Below are 12,929 nucleotides of genomic sequence, written 5' to 3'. Positions count from 1 at the left end.
AAGTAACCTTTAATTACTAAGCAGTGGAAAAGAAACCAACTTAAGCTTGTCTTAAACTCACCTCCTTGTCAGGACACTGAGCTTGTCCCACATGCGTGTCTTCTTTTGGCTTCTTCCATGTCTTTGGTACACTAGACGCAGCTGCGATGACACAACAGCAACACAAAGTTCACTGAGAGCATGAGAGACCTTCTCTGCTATATCCTATTGTAGCGTAACAGAAACGAGGTTTACCTTGACACAAGCTTAGTTTAAGGTTAGACTGTAACGAGGGCTCCTCTTTCTCGTCTTGCGAGACGTCTGCCTCTTTCCCGGACTCCTTCGGCTCCGGCCCATTTGAGGCTCTCCTGGCTAGGCCCGTCTCTGATGCTCCCTGGCTCCCTGGGTGAGTGAGGCTTGGAGAAGGAGAAGGAGCAGGTGCGGGCGTAGTACAAACAGCAGCAGAGATGGTGGTGGGAGTCAGGGTTGGGGTCACAGCGCCCGTAGTAACTGCCTCTCCAGCTACAGGAATTGCAGCCTTTACCTGCACCTTCAGCTCCTTCAGGTCAGGTGTGGTGGGGCTGGGCTCTGAGCTGGACAGCTGGGGTCGGGGAGAGCTAGGCTGAGCAGGCTGCAGTTGAGGTGTCTGGTTGAGCTGAGTGGGACGCGAGTCATTGCAGGGGGGAGTGGAGTCGGATTCGGCCAGTCCGTTGACGGCCTTTACGGCCTGGTCTGGCGAGGCACTCGTCTCAGAATCATCTCTGGTTGGTTCTGGTTTCTCTGGCTCTGGTGTGAGGACCCGTGCAGGGCCAGGTTCTACTAGAGGAACCGGGGGCTCGGCTGCTTCCACTGCTGGCGCAGCAGGTGCGGAGGGGCTGGGAGCTGGAGATGGGGATAGAGCTAGAGCTGGAGATGGAGATTGAGATTGAACTGGGGCTGGAGAGGAGTCTGGAGCTACACTTGCCGGTTCTGGGCCTGAGAGAGGAAGCTCAGATTTCTCAGAGGGATACAGGTCCTGGGCAGGAGCCGGGGCAGGTGCAGTAACAGGGGTTGGAGCTGGCACAGGAGCAGGGGGTGTAGGGGCTATTGGGGCAGGGCTGCTGGGCTCTCGCCTTTGCAAAGGAGGCTCCCCAGGCCTTAGCCCTGGAGATGAAGACTTCAGAACTATACACTCAAGCTTTGGCTTGTCATCTATAGAGAACAGGTTGAGGAGGTGAACCACAAAGAAAAAAAAAAAAAAAAAAAAGTCATTAGAAATTCATAACCACAAAGTCAGTGTTGCAAAATAAGGCATATATTATAGATATTGTGCACGTGATGGCTTTCTAGCACTAGAGCAGAGGTCACGCCATCTTGTTCTTGGAGATCTATGACAGAGTTTACAAAAATTACACACCAGAACAAAACAACATTGCCCAAAGATATGTCCATTAGCGTCTTCACAACTCTACTACCGAATTAATGATTACTACTAACTAACTAACAGCAAGGCAATCGATATTAACACTTTTTTAACACAGTTTGGTAGTCAGTGGAGTAGCACATGCAAAAATTTGATAAAATAGGAAAGAAAGAAAAACACTACTTGAAATTACCTTTAAGTCGTACATTAAAGCGATCTAACATATGTAAAGTAAACTTCCTAGGATCTCATCATTTTTAACAATTCTTTTTCAGTTTGAGACCAGGATGTTACATAAGTATATGTTTACACACAGAACCAGTTGATGTTATTTCACATTTAAAGCCCATTGCGGAATTACGCAACTCATCATTTGTGATTGTGATTTCATTACATTTCATAAATTCTGAAATGAAACATGATGTTTAATCAAGCACTAAATGAGGTAAAATGCTTGTCTGCCATGTTTAAACCCACTTCAGGTGCCAAGGAAGAAACTTGCACTAAACTGAGCTAGGCCAGGTGTGGTGGATTAAGTCTATAAAGAATTCATTAATTGCCTGAATAGGGTGTGTGAGTAGGGTTCAAAGTAATAGTGGCAGTACTGTAGATTCAGAACCACAGCTGATGTCTCCTGGAGACGCATCCTCTCTTGTACAGTTTCAAAGCTATACTTAATTATAGGTCAACACATTTCATAAAGGGTTAATTATTAGTTTGTGAGCTGGATCAGGGGTATCCTCTGAAAGCAGGTTTCCCAATATTTAGGAATTTCTTTAAAACATGCACCTAAAAAACTGTCAAGAAAAAAGCCCAAAACTTGGCAAAAGATTATAATGCTAGGACGATGTGGAATTATTAGAATAGTGCTAAATGCATGGAAAATTAATGGAATTAATGTGGAAAAGGGCAATAAAATATATTTTTTAAACAAATAGTGAAATGTCAAACTGTAGGGACCTCCAACACATCTGTTATATAAAATACTTTAATACAAAATTACATGATCTCATTCATATTTCTGAAACATGTCTCTGCACTGTTCTACCAAAACTGTCTGGTGTGTTTGCACTCTTAGCTGTACAGTAAACATGTCAGAGTGGAAGAGAAATTTCCTCTGACTGTCTGAATCACGGTAGCCTACATCATCTGAAGTTTATTCACATAAATGTAGTGAATGGAAACACTTGTTCTGCTTTTTCCCCACTGAAGTTTCATTATTGTGCACAACTCCGCGAAACACACTAATGGAAACTGTAAGCATGTAAAGTGTGCAATGCAGAAGAAGAACCTCCTCCTGCCTTAAAAACTCACAGAACAACATCATCAGTTTAGTGTTACGAAGCACACTTCTTTGCTCGGCACTCATGTGCTCTTGTGAACAAGAAACACGTTTCTGATTTTTGTACAGTTTTCTACTATTTAACATTTGTTCTGGTATCTGAAAATCTGATAAACTGATCTGTTAGTAAAGCAGTTCAGACTAAGGCCAGGCTGTTCCAGTACAGTTGACTTAACTGACGTGATGATTCTAGAATGAACCAACTAGCTACCTCAGAAATCTCTATTATAGAAATTCCTGGAAATGAAGACCAAGACAGCTGTTTCCTGAGTGAAGCACAGTGGCATGGATGATTATGATCAGAAGACTGATTACCTGCATTCAGCAGTTCTGTCTACATGTATATGTACAGGTACACCAGCAACACAGTGCTCAAAGCATCTTCAGGCTCAATGGGAGGACAAGATAGCAGCTTCTCACAACACCCATCACAACAAAATTCCACACTGCAGTCAAGTGTTTAAACAACCCTTTCATTAGCAGAAAAATAAGGGGGTACGGTCTGACTGCTGTAGACAATTTACCGTATTTTTCACACTATCAGGCGCACCATATTTTAAGGCACACTATCAATGAATGTCTAAGGCGCACTGGATTATAAGGCGCATTTTCCTTTTTTTTTTTTTTTTTCTCCATTTTTCTCCCCAATTTACACAGCCAATTAACCAACCCACTCACTAGGACTCCCCCTATTACTAGTAATGCCCCAACACACCAGAAGGGTATGCATTCTCCATTGCTTTCTCCATTACATGTGAAGCCAGCCACCGCTTCTTTTCGAGCTGCTGCTGATGCAGCATTGCCGAGCAGCGACTCAGTTCCGGTACATCAGCTCACAGACGCACTGTGCTGCAGACATCACCCTAGGAGTGATGTGGGGAGAGAGCGCCATTTACCCACCCAGAGGGAGCAGGGCCAATTGTGCTATCTCTGAGCGCAGACAGCTTGACGGCAAAGCTGCATGAGCGGGGGTTCGAACCTGCGACCTCCTGCATATTGGCAGCGCTTTAGACCGCTGGACCACTTGTCGCCCCTATAAGGCGCATTTTAAGAGACACTATAAAGAACTTCTAATTCATCCGGTTTCAGTAAGTTAAGTAAAGCTAAGCTAAGTAAACAAAACTGTAATAAAAAAGACTTTCTTTTAAAGTCAAACAAGTGCTGGATGTTAAACAGTTTTCAGGAGAGAAATCTGTGTAGATTATTTGGGTGAGTAAAAAGCTTCAGTTAATTTACAGTAAGTTTAGATTCCCTAATCTCTCCAGGACTAGGCTGAATTAGCGGCTAACCGCTCCAGCAGTGCTAGCCGGGGTTAGGAGCAGGCTACAGGCCGATAATACTCACCTCTGAACGGGGAAAGAGCTAAAGCAGTTATCGGATAATGCTAAAGCTGCTCCAACAGTGCTAGCCGGGGTTAGGAGCTGGCTACAGGCCGATAATACTACCCTCTGAACAGGGACATAGTGAGCACAGTTAGCGGGTAATGCTAATGCTACTCCAGCAGTGCTAGCCAGGGTTAGGAGCAGGCTGCATGCCGATAAAACAGCACCTCTGAACGGGGAAATAGCGAGCACAGTTAGTGGGTAATGCTAATGCTACTCCAGCAGTGCTAGCCGGGGTTAGGAGCAGGCTGCATGCCGATAAAACAGCACCTTTGAACGGGGAAATAGCGAGCACGGTTAGCAGTTAATGCTAATGCTACTCCAGCCCCGGTGCTGGAGAGCTAAACTGAAACTCCTGAATAGCACTGCATTTTGTCAGAGTGGCTTTACTGCTCCTAACAACCTGACTGGTAAAATTCATACATAAGCTGCACTGTGGATTTTTGGGAAAATTAAAGGATTTTAAGTGCGCCTTATAGCTAGTCTCAAAGTGGACTGGTCCTAGACCCGGTGTGTCAAACCTGTCCACATTGGGTTGGTGTGTCGGCAGGTTTTAATTATAAACAAACTTCTGCATACCTGATTCCACTTGTTTAAACAGTTGCTCAGTCTCCAAACAGCCGATCACAGGTGCTTCTGCTGGGCTGGAATAAAAACCTGCAGCTGCAGCAGCACAATGTGAACTGACAAATCTGCACCAGATTTAATGCACCAGGTACTTGAGCGGCTCCCAACAGCAGGACTCATGTCACAGTAGGTGCACACAAACCCACTCTACACCCCCTGCTTGGTTTTATTAGCCACCAGAGTGTGATGCGACCTGACAAAGAGTGGTATTCATTAAAAAAAGTGAAGGAACTGATGCATTTAAAGTGACACAGCTAGGAATTTTATGAAGGTTGTGTTTCTTTTTTATCAAAGAGCATCTAACTCTAAATTACGGGTGTGCCATATCGTATCGTACGTGATATCGCCAAAAATTTTGAATATCATGAACGATATTATACCCTGAAATATCGTGGCCTATCACCCACCCCTAATTATCACATCAAAGTACTACCTTTTTTGCCGTTTTTAGCAAAATAAAAATTCACTGTTCTCATTTCCCATTATATATCTACTAGAGACAGATTATATCTGTCCAGTATCATTTATTTTACTTTAATCCTGGATATATGGAGATATTTGGAGTGCATTATTATTATCATGACATTCTGGATCATTAACTTCTGTTACAAATCTGATAAAATTATTATTTTTAATATCTCAATTAGCCATATCATATTGCATGCAATAATAAAGTTCTAAATAATTTTTCTAATTCAGTGTTTTGTTATATCGCCAAAAGTATTGTTATCGTGAAAATACCATGAAATATCGTTATATTATTTTAGATCCATATCGCCCACCCCTACTCTAAATAGTATAGTATTTCTAAATACGTGAGCCACGCTTAGTACACAGTCTTTTATGAGTTTCATCATTGATAAGCAGATGTGTTGCTACTTCAACATATGTTAAAGATGTACAGATTTAGCATTCTTGTTTCTGAGAACATGTTCTCATCACCCTTATCATTATTATTGCTCAGAAGTCAGGAAGCTTTTTACAGTTCCACACTGGATTACACTGGCATTTTGGAGTTATGGAAACAGTTTGCTTTGCTGGAGGTTTTAGAGACTAAAAATCATTAGCTCTGGGAGTAGGGAAAATATACTAGGTGGGATGAAGGTGGAATGCCACAAAAGAGCTCCATAGGGGGGCAGCTGAAATGCTCCAGTGCTCTTAATGTCAAGAAGACAGTTAAGAAATGATCCACCTAGGTGGCCATAAACTGAGACTGTTCCATAAGACACTGCAACAGAAATAACCGCAGCCTTTCAGAGCATTCTGGGAACAGAAAGAGGTGGTGGTCTTCAAAATGATTATGTAATTACCATATTCCTGCTGATGGCTTCTATGTATGATGGGCTTTGCAACACTTTGAACACAGACCACCCAATACTCTCAGAAAAGAGTAGGTACAGCTTAATCTGTTGGCCATGTACTCTAGGGCTGGATGATAAGCCCAAAATTTCTATTGCAGTATAAATCTTTCATTTTTTTCAGTCAATATGATATGAACAATATAAAAGCTACTGTATGTCATGTACAACAGTAATGAAAGATAGTCATGGACAGACCCAGCAAATAATGTTTATCTCATGGGTCAGTGTAACATTTAGCAGTTTTAATTTCTGACTATATCAAGAGAAATTTGAAAATAGAAAAATGAGTAGAAAATTTTTAATTAAGTACAGTGAAAAAAAAGGGTTTTCATCTATTTTTTTTCTTCAATTATCTTGTTTTTCATTCAACCTTTCGTAAACAGAATAAAAAAAATTAAGTTGAATGTTCTCTTGATTTTCAAATTTGTCCATTTTTGTATCTTTTAACACAAATCTGATGGTATAATACAGCTTGCAAAATGGAAAAATGGAAAAAAAATAGAAAATTAAGAAAATATCTGAATGTGAGGGGCAAAGATAAAAAAAAATGTAATTAAAAAAATGAATGAAAACTTATGAAATAAAGTAAAATAAAATTCAATTCAACTGTATTTAGCCTCTAACAGTCGGAGAATTAAATTAACAAACATTACACTGACCCTCTTGGAATACTAGACCAATTTTGTGGACTATTTTGATAGTTTGATGTACCTTTATATGCTGAAAAATTACAAAAAATATATAGGATACAGTCATCCATGCCAGATGTTATTTTCAGGAGATCTTTTGCAGACGTTAGACTTTAGACCATATTTAAACTATATTTTCCAAGTCAAAATTAAACAAGCTAAATTTCCTTCACTATTTGTAAGTCATTTATCTATATGTTTATACTATATACTGTCCTGTGGTGCTAAAAGCTGGCCTTGGCAGACATGAAATGTGCAATTCTAATGCAAAACAATAACACTGTTACTCTGAGCTGAATTATTCACTGATGGCAGGCAACAAATTAACGGCACTGCTGGTACTGACACCCTTGAATTACCAAAATTATCGCCAATCCTGCTATGCTCGTGCCATCAAAGAGAAGCTTGCTTCCAGTAGAGAGAAAATTATTTAGACCGGGGGTCTTTAAATCTGCTCCTATCTCAAATCCATCACACCCCATTCAACTGACTATACACTTCTGCTGGAAGGTAGCTCTCCAGTATCGGGTTGGAGACCCCAGAGTCTATAGGCTTCCGCACTAGTTCTAGCAGGAAACTTCTATGCTTGTCACTCATATCTCAACCAATCACCAGCCTCCACCTGTGTTTATAAGACCTTCCCTTACATGCCCATTTCTGCATGCAGGCACTGTTCAGTTTCTCCTCCTTCCTCTCCACCACCAGTTTGATCCCGCCAGCTGCCTGGGGGTTTACTTTGCCCCGCCTCCTACATATAGCAGGAACTACGAGGGTCTAGATGCTGTATACCTGAGCCAATCACGGGGCCTACCCCAAAGACTAACTTTACATAAATTGTTATCTAATACTTTGTTAATACTATCGAAATTAAGGCTGTTATTATTGCACGCTTGCCTCTGGAGATTTCCTGGTAGAATTGAGAACACTGCACCATCTAATTGGTAATGGCATAGAAAACTGCTTTTAAAACACACCCACCCTGCTATTTCCCATAGTGTGGTACCAAAACAAAAAGCAAGTTGTACATAAAATCAGAGGGCTGGAAAGAGCATTAAGGAGAGTCCTGACCTGGTTTCAAGTCGACAGGAGCAGGGAGGACCGGAGTGCTGTCCACACTGTACATAACATGCCCATGTTCCGCTACCTGGCTGTTCAGCTGCAGGGATTTGAGGTAGAAAATGTGAGGATAATGAGGGTGTGGACATGAAAACTAGCAAAAGAGAGAAAAGGACAGAGAAAGATATATAGATAGAGAATAGAAAGAGATTTAGAGAAATAAACAGAGATTGCACACATACGCAGCCCACAGACAGAGTGGAAGAGGGGGAAAATAATGGCAAAACAGGGCGAAGAGGGGGAGCGAGCACAGCACAAATCCAGAAAAGAAAAGAGGGAAGAGGAAAACGAAAACGGACGGCATGAGACAGCGAGAGCGAGAGACAGAAGCACCAAACCATGAAGTGGCACAGAGGGACGGGGGCAGAGCAAGCACGAAAACATTGAGACAGCAAACACAAGGAGCGGGAAAGGGGAAGGTTAGACAAATGAACAAGAGGAAAAATGGGGAAAGAGAGGAGAGACGACCACTGTTAACATTTAGGGAGAGAAGACACAAAGTAAGAGTAACAACACAGTAAAGAGCATTCCCTTTACAGAGAGAGGCTTTATCCTTCAACAGATGCTGAAGTTCTGAAGTTCTACGACCAAGAAGTTGGAGAATATTTCTTAAAAAGGACATTTAACATGCGCTATGTCTCTGTAGAGGGAACACGAGGGGAGATCAGGATGAGACAAAACGGTAGTGAGGCAGAACTAGGATGACGGCAGATGAAAGAATAGGTAAGCGATGTCAAACACCTAGAAACATCTGAAAGCGCTGTATGGAAATGTACTACAGAAGCCAGATCTGCTTGGATGACTATATAAAGACAATGTAAGATAAAGGATGACATTCGAGTCCAAACACATCTGTAGCTAAGTGATAAAAGCTTGATTTATAGAAAAGAGCGGGTAAAGCTGTTTTCACACTGAATGCTGCGATTTCAAACACTTGATTTTGAATGAGATGTGCCGTGCAGATGTGGATTTTTGCTGCATGAAGCTCAGCGTCAAGCACAGGGCTGAACGAGACCACCGTGGCAAGAGAGAGGGGTCATGAAAAGGTCAAATGGTTGTAACTTTTGGGCCTCGAAAGGCAAGTCTCACTGTAAGATTACACTACACATTACAACAATGAAGGGAATCACCTCCTTAGCTGTCCGCCTTGGGGCATGTAGCTGAAAAAAGCCCCAAACAAGTGAGTATAGAGTTATAAGTCATCGCAGTGTCCGAATGAGACTTTGTGGTTAATATTAGCTACTTTCAACCAATTCCTTTTTTTTTTTTTATATATACTTTTATCAGTTTCTGTGACACTTGCAGCTTGTTGTGAGGGTTTGGGGGATTTATAGGATACAGCAGTATAAAACTGGGTTATAGTCACTGTGTTCATAGTGTGATGAATCAGCTTTGGCTATGATAGCGTTATATGTGGTTGAGACAGCACTGTTAGTAGACTAAACATCCTGTAAATAGCTAAATTAAACACAAATAAAAATTAAAGTTCATATTCCATCCTTATCACTAACAATTCAATCCACCTTCCTCTATGCTAATTTTTAAAAATAAGTATGGTTGTACATATTTTAGGAAAGCCTTGGCTAGCTTAGCTTAGCTTTAGCAACGTCTCCTATAGAGTTCTCATGCGGAGTTCAGTTCAGGACTTTTGCTGTGAAAAAGCAATTTCTACGCAACGCTACTTGAATATACATCTACAGATTTTTTTAAATGTTTGTTATGAAGAAAAGGGCCATAATTAGGGCTGCAACAATTAATACAATTGTTTAAAATGAATTATTATACACACAAGTACAGTTGCGACCCCCTAATGTGGAGCAGTAGGCCAACCAAAGCCGTGGCAGTAAAGCATCATTAAGGTGGATGCATGATAGAGCCACGGGTAGAAAGTTAATTTTTTCCCCCCTCATGCAATGTTCCTAAAGTCTGCTAGAGTAGTTAAACAAGAAAAGTCTCATTCCTATACAAATCCTGTTTAGCAAGCAAATGAGCATTTCCCCCAAATTTTTCAATTCCACCTTAAATGTGGCAGCTCAACCAGCAGCTCCAAAACTGTGACAAGTGACAAGTTCTATTTTTAGAGCCTGGTAGAGTAGTTAAACAGATGTCTCATTTTTAGTAAATTTACATCTCACTCACATTTAGCAAGATTTTCGTTCTGCCTTAAATACAGTGGTAGTTAGAATCAGAGTTAAAAAAAAAAAAAAAAATCCAAAATCCAAATAAATATAAAGCTTTTTTTCGAGCTCTTTTCTGACTATAACAGTGCATTGAAGTGTTTTGTGTGTTGAGCTATTAAATAATGATGATAAAAATATAAAATTGATAAATCTTATATCTGAAGAATATCTGGTCAATTAAATATGAATTGTATCTTTTTGCCTTGTCTGCATTTTAGACAAGTAGTCGTTAACTTAAAGAGATGCATGTTCACATCTGTGTTCATAGTCACAGATTAATTAACTATTAAAATAAGCGTTAGTTGCAGCTCTTCTAATAATACACTGAAACTACATTAAACTGAAATAAAAGACCATGCAATATTTATCTCCATTATCCATTATGTGCCCATCACCTTTTCACATGCATAAATTAGTGTCTGTTTCTACATTAGCTATTAGGGGTGTCTTTAAAAAAAATCGATTCTTCGATTTAAATCGATCTTCTTTTGAATTATCCGATATCGATTGATTTAAACCCGAATTGATCTTTAGAATTCGCCCATTATGAGACCATGCTCCATTGGTGCATGAGAGCATCCATTACTCACGGCTTTAAAAGACAGTCTAGTGGCGCTGATTTCCTAAATAAGATCAGGGCATACCAACAGGGCGATCAGGAAACTCAAGCTACACCAGACTGCTCTTTTACTTCACTTTTTCACTTCAGCTACGCTGTACCAGCAACAGCAAACGCACTTTTTAGCGCGCTTTTCGGACGAGTTTCGTTTCAGCGGGGCGTGGCAAACTCCCTCATTCACACATTCTCTGTCCGCGGACCTCGGGGGCGTTACTCGCTGCTTTAAAAGACAGTCTGGTGGCGCTGATTTCCTATATCGCCCGCAGCTGTGCGCAATTTAGAGTCCTATTTCATTCACACAAAGCAATCCAGACTGTTCTCATACAGAGTTCCCCAATGGTGGAACAAACTACCTTCCACTACCAGATCAGGAGAATCTCTCGCTATCTTTAAGAAACTCCTGAAGACAGAGCTCTTCAAAGAGCACTTACTCTCCTAACACCTCTAACACACTAACTACTTCTAACCTCATTTCCTTCTTCCCCTCCTTCACTCCTCTATCCCATTATTTCCATTTGACCTCCTTTTGGTCCTATATAAAGATGTTTTTACCTTCTATTACTTTTGTACTTCAATATTGTAAGTCGCTTTGGACAAAAGCGTCTGCCAAATGTAATGTAATGTAATGTAATGTAATGATCTGGAGCACGAGAGACGGTGCCCAGGGGTTCGGGGAGTTTCTGTAAAAATGTATTAATTTTCTTCTGTATTTCCAATCACTGCTGCTTGTGTTTATCAATCTAGTTAATCAATCTAGTTCAATCAAGCATGTTCTAGCAGTACAATGCCGGTGGTGTGGACAGCAGCTAACATAGACGTAAGCGACGAGTGCAGCATATACAGCGTTCAGGGTGAAAACAGCTTCAGTGTGTATGATTGAACCTCCTACCTGTGGAGGAGTAGGGGTGGAGGAGGGCCGCCCTGCTGGGGGGGTTGGATTTCGGCTCCCGCCCACTCCTGACATGATCTCCTCTGTGATGTCCTTGCCTCCCTGGTTGGGATCTCGGATGCGGATCTAGGAGAGCAATAAGCAGAATTCAGCACATCCTTATTAATCAGCTCATTAGAAAGTGATCTAATTTAGATAATTGTGTATATAGAGAACCACTGACTGTTTTCTTCTCTCTCTTGGCAGGTGGAGGTTGCTGTGGTGTAGGCACTATTATGGATGGAGACGGGGTGTACATTGTCTGGCCAGGATAGTAAGGAGGTCCTGCTGCTGTTACAGATACATACACAAAGATTTCAGCACAGACTTCTTCTGAAACATTAGTGAAAGTGAATAGTGCACACAGGGTGGATTTGAACATTAAAGCATGCGTGTGATCTACAGGTGTGAAGAGAGACAGAGCGAGCCAAACTCACCATATGCTGGAGGGAAATCTCCTGGAGTGGGTCCAGGGTAGAATGTACTGGGTCCAGTGGGTTGGACCGAGTACTGCTGAGGAGGCCCCACATATGGAGGAGCACTGTGACGATACTGTTAAACACACACGAGAAGAGGTGCTTCAGACCTGGCATATCACACTAATATAGGTATTTATAAATATCTAATATAATAAATAAATAACACTGGAATAACTTCCACATCTGCATTAAAATAGAAACAGCTCTGGAAAAAAGTAAGAGACCACTTAAAAATGATGAGTTTCTTTGATTTTACCAAATTGAAAACCTCTAGAATATAATCAAGAGGAAGATGGATGATCACAAGCCATCAAACCAAGCTGAACTGCTTGAATTTTTGCACCAGGAGTGGCATAAAGTTATCCAAAAGTAGTGTGTAAGACTGGTGGAGGAGAACATGCCATGATGCATGAAAACTGTGATTAAAAACCAGGATTATTCCACCAAATATTGATTTCTAAACTCTTAAAACTTGAAAAAAAAAAACTTGAATATGAACTTGTTTTCTTTGCATTATTTGAGGTCTGAAAGCTCTGCATATTTTTTGTTATTTCAGCCATTTCTCATTTTCTGCAAATAAATGCTCTAAACGACAATATTTTTATTTGGAATTTGGGAGAAATGTTGTCTGTAGTTTATAGAATAAAACAACAAGGTTCATTTTATGCAAACATATACCCATAAATAGCAAAATCAGAGAAACTGATTCAGAAACTAAAGTGGTCTCAGAGAGATAAAATAAGTATTGAACAACCCTGTTGAAATGTCAGGCATGTGCAAAAGTTTGGACACAAACCCAGATGTAAAGTTTCAAACTATAAGGAC

General features: G+C 40.9%; 1 protein-coding gene across 6 annotated transcripts in view; it reads right to left on the bottom strand.

Annotated features, from left to right (window-relative positions):
* Positions 1–12,929, bottom strand: part of eif4g3b (eukaryotic translation initiation factor 4 gamma, 3b) — a 61,245-nt gene that overhangs the window by 21,182 nt on the left and 27,134 nt on the right. For 4 of the 6 annotated variants that reach the window (XM_022677453.2, XM_022677455.2, XM_022677459.2 and 1 more), the window contains 6 exons: positions 12,063–12,177; positions 11,810–11,916; positions 11,587–11,712; positions 7,851–7,992; positions 235–1,170; positions 62–141 (listed from right to left, as the gene is read on the bottom strand). In XM_022677453.2, the coding sequence (XP_022533174.2) occupies positions 62–141; positions 235–1,170; positions 7,851–7,992; positions 11,587–11,712; positions 11,810–11,916; positions 12,063–12,177 (1,506 nt within the window). The remainder of the gene's footprint in view (positions 1–61; positions 142–234; positions 1,171–7,850; positions 7,993–11,586; positions 11,713–11,809; positions 11,917–12,062; positions 12,178–12,929) is intronic. The other 2 variants (XM_022677454.2, XM_022677457.2) reach the window with 2 other exon arrangements.

The sequence above is a fragment of the Astyanax mexicanus genome, chromosome 13 (assembly GCF_023375975.1).
Source record: "Astyanax mexicanus isolate ESR-SI-001 chromosome 13, AstMex3_surface, whole genome shotgun sequence".
Taxonomy (NCBI): Eukaryota; Metazoa; Chordata; class Actinopteri; order Characiformes; family Acestrorhamphidae; genus Astyanax; species Astyanax mexicanus.
Note: the sequence above shows the minus strand (reverse complement) of the source record. Positions and strands in the feature narration are given on the sequence as shown.